Source organism: Neoarius graeffei, chromosome 8, assembly GCF_027579695.1.
Source record: "Neoarius graeffei isolate fNeoGra1 chromosome 8, fNeoGra1.pri, whole genome shotgun sequence".
Lineage (NCBI taxonomy): Eukaryota > Metazoa > Chordata > Actinopteri > Siluriformes > Ariidae > Neoarius > Neoarius graeffei.
Genome location: NC_083576.1, coordinates 59,907,437 through 59,924,663, shown reverse-complemented (window position 1 = coordinate 59,924,663; position 17,227 = coordinate 59,907,437). Strand labels below are relative to the sequence as shown.

General features: G+C 41.4%; 1 protein-coding gene across 1 annotated transcript in view; it reads right to left on the bottom strand.

Annotated features, from left to right (window-relative positions):
* Positions 1–6,547: 6,547 nt before the first annotated feature.
* The window catches only part of atg2a (autophagy related 2A), a 72,364-nt gene continuing 61,684 nt past the window's right edge, over positions 6,548–17,227 (bottom strand). The window contains exons 35-42 of the mRNA XM_060927933.1: positions 16,769–16,853; positions 16,521–16,674; positions 16,325–16,394; positions 13,557–13,639; positions 13,133–13,254; positions 9,532–9,686; positions 8,952–9,104; positions 6,548–8,600 (exon numbers count right to left, since the gene is read on the bottom strand). Of these exons, the coding sequence (XP_060783916.1) occupies positions 8,364–8,600; positions 8,952–9,104; positions 9,532–9,686; positions 13,133–13,254; positions 13,557–13,639; positions 16,325–16,394; positions 16,521–16,674; positions 16,769–16,853 (1,059 nt within the window). The 3' untranslated portion in view covers positions 6,548–8,363. The remainder of the gene's footprint in view (positions 8,601–8,951; positions 9,105–9,531; positions 9,687–13,132; positions 13,255–13,556; positions 13,640–16,324; positions 16,395–16,520; positions 16,675–16,768; positions 16,854–17,227) is intronic.

The following is a 17,227-nucleotide window of genomic DNA, read 5'->3' as shown; positions in this document are numbered from 1 at the left end:
TTAACCCAGCCACATATAAAAAGTTGTACGCCTCCATGCTCTTCCAGGTTTTCATCTGTGTCCCCGTGTAGAATGATGTCTGCAGCAGCAGGTAGTTTGAGGATGTCAGGGACCTCAACAGATGGATAATTTTCCAAATCATAAGAAAAATCCTTCTTTGTTAATGTGTAAGGATCTATCCCACTGCAAAGAGCAACTTTCTGAAGGTATCGTGACCGTGCATTGGTTTCTAAACTGCGAAAATAGTCCGAGAAGGTTTCACTAGCTCTTTGCATGATGGCAGCCGAAGTAATTTGCCTGCCCACCACTTCATTCACCGGAAGTAAACTCGCAAGTAAAATTCACGTGACTGAACACAACCTAAAGCTAATGAGCTAGTCAGCAGCTGTGAGAACTAACAGCGGCCATGTTCATTATGATAATCTTCAGGGTTTTCTTGCATGTGAATAAAACACGAGGCAGCCAGATATGACAACGACACACTACGCTTCCACTCCTGAAAGGAAGAGGTGGGACTTTTGGTCTGGAGATGTTCAAAATCTAGTTTATTTTTCCTGCTTTCTTCAAAATTACCTACTCTAGCGTTAAACAGGAGTTCTCAAACTTTCTGTAGCCAGGACCCCTTTAGCCGTAAAAACAATCCAATTCCCCCTCCCCCATGTATGAACTACTCAATATTAGGCTCTTTACTCAAAGGTGTACAATAATATTCTTGACATTTATTGGAGCCATAGTAGGCCATCTGCTCAAACACAGGGGAGAGCTTCAAAATGGATTTCATCCCAACATCCTGGGGGATACTTTTTTCTACCATTTCTCATATCTTAAAGTTATAAAGAATACTATAATAGAAGTCTACAAAAAATTTTTGCTGCAGTTTTTGAGATATACGACTTTTAAGTTGATAAAAATGCTCAAAAATGGACATTTTAGCATCTGAGCACAACTTTGACCAGAAATAACTAAGAGAATACTTAACATACATTGATATTCACCACAATGAAATGTCTCCATATATAATATATATTACAAAACTTGAGATGTAATATCAGAATACTTATAGAATAAACATCTCATCTCATTATCTCTAGCCGCTTTATCCTGTTCTACAGGGTCGCAGGCAAGCTGGAGCCTATCCCAGCTGACTACGGGCGAAAGGCGGGGTACACCCTGGACAAGTCGCCAGGTCATCACAGGGCTGACACATAGACACAGACAACCATTCACACTCACATTCACACCTACGGTCAATTTAGAGTCACCAGTTAACCTAACCTGCATGTCTTTGGACTGTGGGGGAAACCGGAGCACCCGGAGGAAACCCACGCGGACACGGGGAGAACATGCAAACTCCACAAAGAAAGGCCCTCGCCGGCCACGGGGCTCGAACCCGGACCTTCTTGCTGTGAGGCGACAGCGCTAACCACTACACCACCGTGCCGCCCTAGAATAAACATGATTGCAAAATATGAAAAATCTGATACGACAAGGGTCACCATATCCTGATACTGAAAGTGTTATGGTTGAGTCACTAAACCTTGAGTCCAAGTCATTCAAGAAAATTTCGAGTCGGGTCCGAGAACAAGACTCCAACCGCACCATTTCACGGTCTCTGCTACTGTGTTGGACTAACGTTACTGCTTGACTGCCCCATTTTAGTTAATAGGCTACAGATAAAAAGCTTGTTCATGGCTCAGCAAGCCCCGCCCACTATCAACAGGGCAAATAACATGAGAGTGTTAACACGAGCTAGTTCATCGCTCAGCAAGCAAGCCCCGCTATCAACAGGGCAATGAACAGAGCGTGTCACTTCCTTCTCTGGGTGGAGTCTTGCCAAATGATGATTGAAGTTCGAGGTTGTCCCCGTCGTCTCCTCGATAGTTCTTCTATATATGGAACACATAACAGTGCATTTTTTCCCCACTGCACGAGAAGTCTGTATAAGCAAAGCGGACAATCCTAGGGACATTCTCTCCAGGAATTTTAGCGCCATTAACCTTAGTTTGCTCCTGAACATAACATATGAACAGGTGAATGCGCATTCTCTAGCACGAAATTAGTACAAAAATTAATGTAGATAAATATCTTATGCCAAATTATTATGGCCTGTTGCAAAAAATAAAGAAAAAAATCAGAGTCCTCGTCTCCAATTTACGAGTCCGAATGCCGTTAATGCATGAGTCCAAGTCAAGTCACGAGTCCTTAAAATTAGGGCACGAGTTGGACTACAAGCCTGTACTGAAAGTCATTATTTCAAAGAATTACTGAAGATAAGCCTGATGTGTTATATAAAGTTCCTTAGCATTAATAAACAAAAGTATTTCAAACAGTTTTTCCATAAATCTTTTGGAATTTTGTCATATAATTTATACTATAGCCAGGACTACACTAGATTGAATAACACAAGTCAACATATTACATTTTATATTGCGCAAACATCTAAGATCTCATCTCATCATCTCTAGCCGCTTTATCCTGTTCCACAGGGTCGCAGGCAAGCTGGAGCCTATCCCAGCTGACTACGGGCGAAAGGCGGGGTACACCCTGGACAAGTCGCCAGGTCATCACAGGGCTGACACATAGACACAGACAACCATTCACACTCACATTCACACCTACGGTCAATTTAGAGTCACCAGTTAACCTAACCTGCATGTCTTTGGACTGTGGGGGAAACCGGAGCACCCGGAGGAAACCCACGCGGACACGGGGAGAACATGCAAACTCCACACAGAAAGGCCCTCACCAGCCACGGGGCTCGAACCCGGACCTTCTTGCTGTGAGGCGACAGCGCTAACCACTACACCACCGTGCCGCCCCAACATCTAAGATATTTTCTTCAAATTAATCACAATGCTGATATACTGCCTGAGAATTCACAATAATATTGATATAAATAGCCTGAGAAACAACAATGTTGGCATCCCATACCAGGAGGAAAAATTCTTCCATGTCAGTATAATCACTGTCTGAATCAGACTCAAAATCATCAGCACACATATCTGACTGATTTGTACACTTAATACATGGACAGAGATCAGTAGAGGGAAGTTTTGATGACCTGCAAGGACAACGATTAGTAGAGCACTACCCAGATTTACACCTCCAGTGAATGAGCTGAAGGACATCTTTAGGTGCTGGATCATTTGTCATCCAGCAAATGGAGATCTCATTGTTCGAGACAGGAGTTGGTGCTGAAATCCACTGGTTGAGAGCTCTCTTATATATGGCAGCTTGATAGTTTGCTCGGAGTGTGCTGCTTTAGTGCATCCTTTGTAGGTGGCAGACTCTGTTCCAGGGGCTTGGGTGATATACAGAATATATTACACCTTGCTTCATTGACAGACAAGAGATCTAATCCAAATAATTTGCAAACAAACCTCTCGAGTTCATCTAACAGGTCCTCAGGTACATCAGAATGCTCACCAAGAGAACAAAAATTTTCAACAAATGACTCATCTTCTGGGCGGCACGGTGGTGTAGTGGTTAGCGCTGTCGCCTCACAGCAAGAAGGTCCTGGGTTTGAGCCCCGGGGCTGGCGAGGGCCTTTCTGTGTGGAGTTTGCATGTTCTCCCCGTGTCCGCGTGGGTTTCCTCCGGGTGCTCCGGTTTCCCCCACAGTCCAAAGACATGCAGGTTAGGTTAACTGGTGACTCTAAATTGACCGTAGGTGTGAATGTGAGTGTGAATGGTTGTCTGTGTCTATGTGTCAGCCCTGTGATGACCTGGCGACTTGTCCAGGGTGTACCCCGCCTTTCGCCCGTAGTCAGCTGGGATAGGCTCCAGATTGCCTGTGACCCTGTAGAACAGGATAAAGCGGCTAGAGATAATGAGATGAGATGAGATGAGACTCATCTTCCATGACAACTGAGAAAGCCGCCTTCTTTCCTATCCCATAAAATGCGCTAACAGAGTCACACCCGGTGAAGGTGCGAAGACCAATTTGCAAGGGCTCTACATTTGTCAGGAGAAAGAGTGGCTGCTATTTCCTGTAGTTAAGAACTCTAACTTTGTTTTTGACTCCTGTTAGAAAGTATAAATTAGCATCAATGGCTTGTAGATGTGAGAGGAGAATTATAGTCACATCTGTGTCAGGACTCTTTCTGATGATATCTCGATGCCCATTAGCAGCACCATGCTTTGTATGGAACACTAGCCTGGTGTCAGCTTCTTCACTGTGGCACATCATCTGTTGTAGACTTACCACCATCAACCACTCTTACTTGGCATATTCTAGCATGTGTCATAAAGAGACTGAGATTCATGCCAAGTGAATTGTAGCTAGCATTACTCCAACATATTTGAACAGGAAACTCAGCAACGCTTCTTTGTTTTTGTCATCCACAAGGAATTTCTTCCATTGCTTTGGAATCCTTTGATCTTTCCCATAAAGCTGGATTGCCTGAGAACCTGTGGCAGCCCTTCTTCCCCTCTCAGTATTTTTTATGCTAATATCTGGATAGGTGTCAGTCACGAAGTCTACTCTAGTGCTCCCATACTTCCAAGCCAGTGATGTGATGCTAACTAGGACTTGATCAGCAAGTTCACCAAATGGATAGGGTAGAGGTGACATAGTCTGGATAGCTGCCATTCCATCAATTATGAGCACACTACCTCCTGGTACCGATGGGACAATACATGCTTCATGCCGTTCCTCAAGTAGATGAAGCAAAGCAGACTTGGCTGTCTTTGCTAAAGAGCCATCAACATTCGCTAAAGGTAAAGAAACTTTCCCCAGGGAATAAGACAAGATCTCTCCAAGTTTTATCTTTCTTTCTACTCTGGCTGATAATAAGAAGCCTTCCAAACAGACTTCGATCATTTTTTGAGAATCACCTCCTTCCCAGACTTGGCTGATGGCTTTGCTTTGGTCACAGAATGTCTTCAGTTTCAGACTCTTGATTGTTGTGAATCAGTCTTTCCTGCATATATGACTCCATAGCAACTTTACCTTTCTCTTTAGCATGAAGCAGGTCATCTTTTCGGTCATCTCTAGCTTGAAGACCAGAACGGAAACACACACTCTATTAGAGTAGTGGATCGACTGGATAGCTTCCTCATCCCGTCTAGTCCTAGTATTGTCAAGATATTTCGCTGATCTCACACCTTCTGTTAGACCAGCCATAGCCTCACACATCCTAGTGATGGCTGCTTTCTCAGGTTGTGCCAGTATCCATCTCTGTATAGCTCCCTTTGTAAGAATAATGCCTTTTAGGCTACCTCTGGTCTTTGAATCATAATTTACTGTCTGCTCGATTGCAAGCTACTGATGAGAAGGCCACATGATCTTGTCGCTGTACGGTCTACTCTTCACATCTTGTCACTTACTCATAGACTTCAGGATGGCTACGAGAGAGATTGATCATCTCCAACCAATACACCGGTAGGTATCTAGTATAGTTGATTGGAGAAACCAATCAGACTCACGAGTCGCTAGTTCCTCATACTCCAGATCAAGTTGAACGTCCAGGTTGACGACCGTCACCTCTTTTCCACCATCCATCCATGTAGCCGCTTATCCTGTTCTACAGGGTCACAGGCAAGCTGAAGCCTATCCCAGCTGACTACGGGCAAGAGGCAGGATGCACCCTGGACAAGTCGCCAGGTCATCGCACGGCTGACAGAGACAAATAACCATTCACACACTCATTCACACCTACGGTCAATTTAGAGCCACCAATTAGCCTAACCTGCATGTCTTTGGACTGTGGGGGAAACTGGAGCACCCGGAGGAAACCCACGTGGACAACATGCAAACTCCACACAGAAAGGCCCTCGCCAGCTGCTGGGCTCGAACCCAGGACCTTCTTGCTGTGAGGCGACAGTGCTAACCACTACACCGCCCTCTTTTCCACCAATTTCCAACCATTCTTTTGCCATTTTCTTAAAGATATTCCGTGTGGTCTTCAAGATTGTTGTTGGTTCATTGCAGCTCTCTAGAATATGCATGCAGCATGTAGATCTTGGATTATTTCATCACTCAACCAATGAATGAATTCGCTGGTCAGTGGCCATGCTTCTCCATGTGTGTGTAGTAAACAGACAGGCTTACACCATGCTGCACAAGAATTCATCGACGCGGATTGGCTGGAAATCACGTCATCGGCCCATAACGTATTCTCTTAGTGCTTTTACACTACAAAAAAGGATCGCATTATAAATATTCACAACGACAAAACTGCAGCATATAATTTTGTGGACACTTGGATTTAGCTTCACAGTTTATGACGTGTTAAATTTTTTATCCCCTTGATGACTGGAACGAAAGTTAATGTTAACGAAACTTTCGTTAACGAAAGTTAACGAAAGATTCTTGTCAGACGGCCTAAAGAGATGCTTAGTCCTCCATGTTTCATCGACAATTACATTAAATTCCAAAACGTGATTTCTAGGCCGACTTGGTTATGGATTGGACACACTGACCAGTCAACCAGGTAAATAGGGAGTGGTGATTTCCACTGCTGTAATAAAATAGTAATAATAATTAAAAAAAAAAAAATCATAGATATTCAGCAGTTTCTGCCACAGTCAAAGAGTCCGAGATCACATTTCTTTCACCGTTCTGATGTTAATTGCATATTTGTACAATTACATAAATGAGCATGGGTACAGGTATTTCTATTAAAGTGGCCACTTAAAACAGTAAATCGGTCTTCCTACATGCAACATCTACCAATCATATTACAAACCCTTATTCCAATGTACAGGTTTTATTGTTTTTTTTGTTTTGTTTTTTAATAATCGTGTTTACATAATGTCTTGGTATTGTACAGATTAATCTTACAGTTTGATATAGTAATAATTACAGAAAAAAAACCCCACAATAGTGAAAGCTATAATTTTCATAGCCTGTAGATCACCCTCATTGAAAACACTCAACCCACAAACATGCACATCCTCACTCATCCACTCATAAGACACTGTGTACGTGTACACATGCACATCCCTTAGACTGCATTAACAAAAAAGTGTAACATGAAAAAGCCTTTTGAATCTTTCAATTGCTGAAAGCCCTTTACAATACACAGGCATCACATGAATATGATAATCAGCTTGTGTTAATCATGACGACAAACATAAAAAAAAAACATTTAGAAAGGCAACTAAAACAAAGCTGAGCAAGGTTGATTTCAGGAAACCGGACAGAAATTCTGAACAAGACTTCAGTCTGTGGAACGAAAACGATCATGTAATGGAGGCGAAAACATCAGGACAGAAACACGAGTGTTCTACTGAGAAATACGCCACTCATACAAACTACATCCGGGACACTGAGGAACACCTTTTCTAATACCTTCACTCGTGAGGATACTGATGAATTGTTTTGATAAATTTAGGTACTTTTTGTTTGTCAATGCGTCTATATAATAAAAAGAAAAATCACACTTTGGCTTGAAGATATAAAGCCAATCTTCTCCTGTTGAAAAACTCACATTTTTCATATGCGGACCTGAGTGACACATTTCACTCTGACGACGTCACTCCCAGTGTTTTCCCGCTGACTAGACGCATGTTAAAATCGTGAACCGGTTCAAAATTAAAAATCTTCTGATTAACTTGCGTATTTTTTGTGTGGATGTGTTATATATGAGAATACTACACTCTGGTGCGAAGACATGAAGTTTCTCTTCTCGTGTTGAAATAATTTCACTCGTTTGCCTCGCTCACTCGTGAAATACATATTCATCACTGGAAGATCACCTTCATGTCTTTGTACCACTGTGTAATAAACTAAACATTCAGACTGATGTTAATTATGACAGAATAACCCCAGGGGCACTGCTTAAAGTGTCAGTCATTTTGAACTTTTTAGAAGATTATTATTAATACAACTGAAACTGCATTACGGAAAGGGCACTTTTACACAGCCTTCCATGTTGTTTTGACAAAAATGACATCCTTTGATCCCAATTTGGAAATGTCATAATTCTTTATAGTGGATTAAAAAAAAAAAAATACTGAACAATTCAAATAGTTACAGAACGATAATGAACCATTCCAGATAACCAGTGTGTAACTCCAAAAGGAAACAAATAAAAGCAAGCAGTAGACGTCTTTGTTAAATGGTAAACAGCGTTCAGAACCGATATGACTGCATAATTTCAGATCAGGTGACTGGCATCAAATTGCACTGGGCTACCTAAAAGAGCTGTGCATGTGCACAGTGAACGTGCACAAATGTGAAAATACGCAACCAACATATGGAAGCCACTTAAATCATGTTGGCTTGTTCTGAGCAGCAGATTTTTTTTCCTTCATCTACACATTAATACTCGCAAAAAAATCCACATTTTCACGTACACACTCATGCCTCCACGCTACCATTCACACTAGCAAAAAAAAAAAAAAAGATTTAACCATCAGTCATTCTTGGCCATCTTCTGTGCGCCATTTTAAGAAGTCCTCTTTCCGTGCATCCGGTTTTATTTGGTTCCGCATGCCTCCAAGCAGGTTGGAGGTGGCTTCAGAGGCTACTATTAAGGGACGCACCACAGTGGGAGGGATCTGACGCAGAACCCCACCCACTGCTCCTGGAAGCCCTTTCTGCTCGTGTCCACGAGAGGCCACGTCACACAGGGTCTGAGCAGTGTCTATCACCCCCTACAACAAACAAACACAAGCCTCCATCGGATTAGTGAAGTCGGCTTGTGTGTGCAATAATTACAGTGAATCAAAACAGTTTTATTCCACATTCTTGAAGTTTGGTTGGAATAATATTTGTTAATCTTGCCTTGGACACACTGTGATCATAGGCGGGAACTATTTTTAGTTGTGGTAAAAATAACAAGGTTGTAACACTCCTAAATGGTCAAGGGGTGAACACTTCTTTTTTGAGAGCAGTTCATACCTGTGTCTTGTCGCTTATCAATCGTAGGTTTGTATACTTTGTACCCATGTATTGTATAGTTTATTGAGCTGGGGATGATAAAGTATAGTACAGTAGAACGCTACCTCTCTGACGGTGTCGTAGGCCTTGGCCACACCTTCTCTGAGGTCAGCGGGTTGCGGGGTGCGTCTAGGCCGGGAGGCAGGGCGTCCCTCTGTTACACAACGGGTCAGGGGTGGAGTTGGGGACAGGATGTCGTACACGGTTTCTGCTGTGGCCTGCAGAAGAAGCATGGCATGCTTTACTTCCATAATATACAGTACAGTATACTTCATGTGATCTCTGGGGTCAAGGCAAAAGACCAGACCCTAAAGTTATAATATTCATCAGTGATGTTTATACAAACTTGCAATAGTGTAAAATTTCAGCTCCAATTAATTTTTATTTTTCTTCAATGAATGGGTTTCTTTATGATTGGAAAATGACAAAAATTAATGAGCATATAACAAAATATTGTCTGAATGCATCCCAGGGTGACAGCCTTGTTTTTTGCACTATTACGAAAACATTATTTACTAAATATATCAAGGACATTATGCAGTGTGTGCGGGTGTGTATGCATGCACACGTGTGTACTTGTACGTGTTTGTTGTGTACAAGTGTGTATCCACACATGTATGTATACCTGTCTGTGCACGTATATACCTGTATGGCCTGTACAAGTCTGTTGCTAAGCTCCAGAGCAGCCGAAGCCGTAGAGGTGCCAAAAGACGCCGCCCCCCTCTGGAGACCCCGAATAATGCGTCCATCTTTCCTGTACTGCTCAATAGGCATCCAGAACAGATCCCGCACCCCGTGAACTACAATAATAGCCAAAAAGAATTAGCTTCAGCATGACGTATAAAGATGAGCTTAACTTTACTTGACAAAGGAAATAAAACTAGTAATATGTGAATAATTAAAACCCACCATTAACTAGACTAAGCTTGCAAACAGACAGTTATGGAGCAAATTCTGTGCCAAAATAAAATTACAAGATCTGCTAGCAATTTATTTTGATCAAAAACCTTAGCAGCATGAAACCATCAACTGCACATGCATGTACGTACAGTGGTGCTTGAAAGTTTGTGAACCTTTTAGAATTTTCTATATTTCTGTATAAATATGACCTAAAACATCATCAGATTTTCACACAAGTCCTAAAAGTAGATAAAGAGAACCCAGTTAAACAAACGAGACAAAAATATTATACTTGGTCATTTATTTACTGAGGAAAATGATCCAATATTACATATCTGTGAGTGGCAAAAGTATGTGAACCTTTGCTTTCAGTATCTGGTGTGACCCCCTTGTGCAGCAATAACTGCAACTAAACGTTTCCGGTAACTGTTGATCAGTCCTGCACACCGGCTTGGAGGAATTTTAGCCCATTCCTCCGTACAGAACAGCTTCAACTCTGGGATGCTGGTGGGTTTCCTCACATGAACTGCTCGCTTCAGGTCCTTCCACAACATTTCGATTGGATTAAGGTCAGGACTTGGCCATTCCAAAACATTAACTTTATTCTTCTTTAACCATTCTTTGGTAGAATGACTTGTGTGCTTAGGGTCGTTGTCTTGCTGCACAACCCACCTTCTCTTGAGATTCAGTTCATGGACAGATGTCCTGACGTTTTCCTTTAGAATTCACTGGTGTAATTCAGAATTCATTGTTCCATCAATGATGGCAAGCCGTCCTGGCCCAGATGCAGCAAAACAGGCCCAAACCATGATACTACCACCACCATGTTTCACAGATGGGATAAGGTTCTTATGCTGGAATGCAGTGTTTTCCTTTCTCCAAACATAACGCTTCTCATTTAAACCAAAAAGTTGTATTTTGGTCTCATCCTTCCACAAAACATTTTTCCAATAGCCTTCTGGATTGTCCACGTGATCTTTAGCAAACTGCAGACGAGCAGCAATGTTCTTTTTGGAGAGCAGTTGCTTTCTCCTTGCAACTCTGCCATGCACACCATTGTTGTTTAGTGTTCTCCTGATGGTGGACTCATGAACATTAGCCAATGTGAGAGAGGCCTTCAGTTGCTTAGAAGTTACCCTGGGGTCCTTTGTGACCTCGCCGACTATTACACGCCTTGCTCTTGGAGTGATCTTTGTTGGTCGATCACTCCTGGGGAGGGTAACCATGGTCTTGAATTTCCTCCATTTGTACACAATCTGTCTGACTGTGGATTGGTGGAGTCCAAACTCTTTAGAGATGGTTCTGTAACCTTTTCCAGCCTGATGAGCATCAACAATGCTTTTTCTGAGGTCCTCAGAAAGCTCCTTTGTTTGTACCATGATACACTTCCACAAACATGTGTTGTGAAGATCAGACTTTGATAGATCCCTGTTCTTTAAACACCTGACTCTAATTTCACCTTCAAATTAACTGCTAATCCTAGAGGTTCACAAACTTTTGCCACTCACAGATATGTAATATTGGATCATTTTCCTCAATAAATAAATGACCAAGTATAATATTTTTGTCTCATTTGTTTAACTGGGTTCTCTTTATCTACTTTAGGACTTGTGTGAAAATCTGATGATGTTTTAGGTCATATTTATACAGAAATATAGAAAATTCTAAAGGGTTCACAAACTTTCAAGCACCACTGTATGTAGAGGATATTACACAGTCACATTCTCAAATTCTTTTATTACATCTGTCCAGAGAGCTTAAGCAGTTTCAGTAGGAGATATTTTATTCGGCTGCGTCGAATACGGACATTTATAACAGACATGAATTGGAAATTTGCCAACAGATTCACCCTGGTTTCAGGAGGAGTGGCTGACTTAGACTACAGTCGGAAGTTCACGGGGAGTTAAAAACTCATTATTTGGGACACCTATGGATAAAATCCATCCCAACACTATTGGTAGTGTATGTGCTCATTGATGAACAAATGGCTTTTGTGCAAATTTCAATAGCTGGTGAGCTAGAGGTCATTAATACTGAAATAATATTGCTATCATGATGGCTACATGTGTTAGCGCGATCAAGCTAGGGCAACTAGCCTTTTTCCTATTAAACCTCTCGATGTTTTAAACTTCTTTTAATGGAAATGGCCAACAGTTTGTATTAGTGCACGCATCCTGAAAAGTTGAAATATGCATGTATGTATATGACAAATTCTGTGAAGTTAGCTGGATGCTACAGCCAATCACTTCATTTCCATATGTGGCCAAGCGCTTTTACTTTATAGAAGAATAACGTTTTAAAAACTAATTTCTGAGGGGGAAAGAAAAAAGAAAAAAAGGGCAGATATCAGCATAAGGAAAACTAACTGTTCATATTAAACTCTGTAGCTGGAAAGGCAGTTTAGACGGAAAAAAGTGACATGAGAAAAATGTTGCAGAGATGTCCACAGGAGCCGGCAACCGGTGGTTTTCTCTGCCTACGCAGACCGTCTGCACCGGCTACTCGATCCCAGGAAAAAAAATTAAAACTTGCTTTTCATTGTTCAAGTGATTTATGTAGTCTCCGCTACCCATAATTTGCTGCAAATCCAATTATTCCACCACAAAATTGTCTTTGATTTGGGTCTAAAATGACCAGAAGTGACGCCATATTTATTGATAGATTCTCAAGCTCTGACCACGCCTTAGCGTATGTAATCATGTTACAGAGCCAGGCAGCGTACTACAGAGGGTAACTGAGAAAAAACAACCACACACACACCTGGAGGGAAATTTCATACATATTTTGCATGTATTTTACAGGGCAATGGTTAGTAATTTATTAGCCGAGAATGCACCAGAAGCCATATAAATTTCAAAATTTTCTGGGGGGGATGCCCCCAGACCCCTCTAACATCAGTGTACCATTACTGCTGCAAATTCCACAGCTGCCTACTATTTTTTTTTAGCCAGCTACTTCAGACTTTCAGGAGAACCCCGTGTTGTCATTTAAACACTTGGGGATGAGCGGAGCTAAAAGTTATACTGCAACCAGCCAGCAGGGGCGCTAGACCTGTGGTGGCTTCACTTTTTAGAGTCTAAGTTTTATACATAGTCAATGCATGAAACCAGTTTGTATTTTTTGTTAACTATCAATATAGTGGACGTAAGAAAGCAGTCCTAGTGTTGTGCCAAAACCTTCCTGCCTTCCGTGTAAATGCACACAAACTACACCAAAACACGTCATCCAAATCTGGCTATAGCAGGACAAAAGGGATCATAAAAGTAGAGCATTTCACATTCTATATTTAAGCATTACAATCAATAAAAAAAAAAAAAGTTAAGTAATGCTATACATGCATACTCACACAGCTGAACGACAGAGTGCATTGGACCAACACCTCCCAGAATGCCCGGTAACTGGTTCTTCCTGATGTCATTCAGCCACTCATTTACAGCGTACTGGATGACTTTATCAACACCCAGCAATCTGGCAGAGAAAGGCAATGTGCAAAGTAATTAAAAATATTTGGTATTAATCGATTATTATCTAAATAACCTGACAAACACCCATTCATTCACAACTAGCAAGGCTCATTTAATATTCATATATTTTCTACAATGAATTTGGACAAAATGTACCACACACACACACACACACACACAGAGAGAGAGAGAGAGAGAGAGAGAGAGAGAGAGAGATGCTCCATGAAAGAGCAGAAAGGTGTACAGATTTTTGTAGGAATGAGGCAGAGATTGGTGGATGTTGGTGAGAGAGAGAGAGCTAATCACCCGTGTCGACAGCACAGCCTCTTCAGCTTCAGCTCTGAGCAGTTCAGTTGAGCCAGACCAATAAGAATCCCTGCAAATGTTCCCTATAAAACACCACAGGGCCAATCACAAGCTTTAACTACCATGCAGTAATCTTTGCTCTTTTGGCTTTGTACTCCAGCACACTGGATTTGAAATAATACAACCCCTATGTGGTTTTGAGTGAAATTACTTCTATATTGGCTGAAACATATCAATAACACAATTAACAAAAACTTTTGTTGCATTCAAGGTGCGTATCTAGACCAGGGGTCATCAGCTGGCAGACTACGATTTCAGTGGACCAAACTGCATATGGGGGTGTAGTTGAGCATCAACCGTGGATGAAAAGGAGGCAAACCGAACCAGCAGGTAACATTCTCGTGTGAGAACGTACGCATGCATGTGCACAAACTAATTTCAAGTGAATTTGAACAGTATGGAAGCCGGTGAGACAATATTTTTATTTGGTCTTCTTTCGAGTGAATGAAAAGTGTGCTGAAAAGCACAGCTGAGAAAACAAAAGGAGTCTGAAGCTCTGAGGAGAATTCACCTGCCATCTTCCTGAGCCCTCCTTCTCACACACACACAGTGTTCTACAATCCTGATTCCAAAAAAGTTGGGACAAAGTACAAATTGTAAATAAAAACGGAATGCGATAATTTACAAATCTCAAAAACTGATATTGTATTCACAATAGAACATAGACAACATATCAAATGTCAAAAGTGAGACATTTTGAAATTTCATGCCAAATATTGGCTCATTTGAAATTTCATGACAGCAACACATCTCAAAAGAGTTGGGACAGGGGCAATAAGAGGCTGGAAAAGTTAAAGGTACAAAAAAGGAACAGCTGGAGGACCAAATTGCAACTCATTAGGTCAATTGGCAATAGGTCATTAACATGACCGGGTATAAAAAGAGCATCTTGGAGTGGCAGCAGCTCTCAGAAGTAAAGATGGGAAGAGGATAACCAATCCCCCTAATTCTGCGCCGACAAATAGTGGAGCAATATCAGAAAGGAGTTCGACAGTGTAAAATTGCAAAGAGTTTGAACATATCATCATCTACAGTGCATAATATCATCAAAAGATTCAGAGAATCTGGAAGAATCTCTGTGCGTAAGGGTCAAGGCCGGAAAACCATACTGGGTGCCCGTGATCTTCGGGCCCTTAGACGGCACTGCATCACATACAGGCATGCTTCTGTATTGGAAATCACAAAATAGGCTCAGGAATATTTCCAGAGAACATTATCTGTGAACACAATTCACCGTGCCATCCGCCGTTGCCAGCTAAAACTCCATAGTTCAAAGAAGAAGCCGTATCTAAACACAATCCAGAAGCACAGACGTCTTCTCTGGGCCAAGGCTCATTTAAAATGGACTGTGGCAAAGTGGAAAACTGTTCTGTGGTCAGACGAATCAAAATTTGAAGTTCTTTATGGAAATCAGGGACGCCGTGTCATTCGGACTAAAGAGGAGAAGGACGACCCAAGTTATCATCAGCGCTCGGTTCAGAAGCCTGCATCTCTGATGGTATGGGGTTGCATTAGTGCGTGTGGCATGGGCAGCTTACACATCTGGAAAGACATCAATGCTGAAAGGTATATCCAGGTTCTAGAGCAACATATGCTCCCATCCAGACGACGTCTCTTTCAGGGAAGACCTTGCATTTTCCAACATGACAATGCCAAACCACATACTGCATCAATTACAGCATCATGGCTGCGTAGAAGAAGGGTCCGGGTACTGAACTGGCCAGCCTGCAGTCCAGATCTTTCACCCATAGAAAACATTTGGCGCATCATAAAACGGAAGATACGACAAAAAAAGACCCAAGACAGTTGAGCAACTAGAATCCTACATTAGACAAGAATGGGTTAACATTCCTATCCCTAAACTTGAGCAACTTGTCTCCTCAGTCCCCAGACGTTTACAGACTGTTGTAAAGAGAAAAGGGGATGTCTCACAGTGGTAAACATGGCCTTGTCCCAAACTTTTTGAGATGTGTTGTCATGAAATTTTAAAATCACCTAATTTTTCTCTTTAAATGATACATTTTCTCAGTTTAAACATTTGATATGTCATCTATGTTCTATTCTGAATAAAATATGGAATTTTGAAACTTCCACATCATTGCATTCTGTTTTTATTTACAATTTGTACTTTGTCCCAACTTTTTTGGAATCAGGGTTGTAAATACTGTAGAATAGATCAAAAAACATGACTGGCCATAGTTCAGTTTTCCAAATATGAACCACTGCTGCTTCTGCAATGGATGGCTGTAGTCAGGTCATACACATTTATGTAAATTATTTAGTTAAAGGCAGCTCATTGGAGCCAACTGCATATTTTCGAACTGCTTCACATGCAACACCAGGGCTGATGGAAAGCACTATGAGCTCACAGATGACTGGTTTGTGTAATTGACTGGGGAGAGAGAGTATGACTGCATGTCAAGTTCACAACACGTCTCGTCTGTTTCAAGAATGGTAATGCGACTTGCCTCTACAAAAAAAAACAAAAAAAACAAATTTGAATAGTCTTATTCATAGTCACGAACCATAAACTAATGACTAAAAATGTAACGATGTTCACCAGTCAGTCAGTCAGTTACTAAGCTGGGAGAATTTTTTAATGTAACTAGATCGCGACAAATTTTAGCTGAATACCCCTGGTCCAGACAGTCTCTCAGATATTCCCAACAATGCTAATGATGCTCATCACCCAGTGCCTGAACCCTCACCTGTTCAATGGCCACATGCTTCCCATGGTAGTCCAGCCATATGGGAACTTCTGAGGTGAAACGGAACTCTCTAATAGGAGTGAAAACACAAACACCAAAATGTTCCTGACCCAAAGACAATGCATATCAAGAAACCAGATTATAAAGTATTTTGGGTCTGTTGCAATTATGGTGCAAATATAATTTTTCAATATACCGGAAATAAATTGGCTGGTCAGAAGAGGAGGAGGAACCAGCAGAGGAAGAGCTCTGTTCACTATACGTCGTCTCTATAGAAGCAGTGAGATCAGGACCCAATCCCGTGCCAGACTCTACTTCCTCTGATGGCTTCTGAGTAGTGTCTGCTTTCACTATCAAATAAAGACAGAATGTAACTTGTATACATGCGCATAAGAAGGAAAAGATAAAAAAAGAAGTTAAGACTCTTCATTCTTTCAGGCTTACCCTCTGCAGCCAGATCAACCGGTAAATACGGATTAATCCCAGCAGCCATCTTACTAAAGAAGTCTTTCAGAAAGAAAAGGGCGTCCTGTGGGCATAGCATAAAACATTAGATATAATCTTAATATGTAATATCTATTGTAGCAGCACCACAGACAATACAACAGTACTCTTTCTTGCATTTGCCATCAATACAAGGCCTAGAACAATGTCTAATTTTTCAGTCAGGATGAATTATGCTGGCATTTATCACCACAAATGATTTCATTGCTCAAATCCGCTTATATTTATAAGGGCAGTGGGTGTCAGCTCTGTGCACGCGCAAGAACCCGTCAGCGTTTTTCTCTTTCAAGGTCTCTTGAAGCACTTTGAATAATTGAATGAAGAAAAAAAAAATCTTATCTGCAAGCACACTGCATGAGCCATGTTTAATGAAGCACCATTAAATGCCTAAAGGTCAGT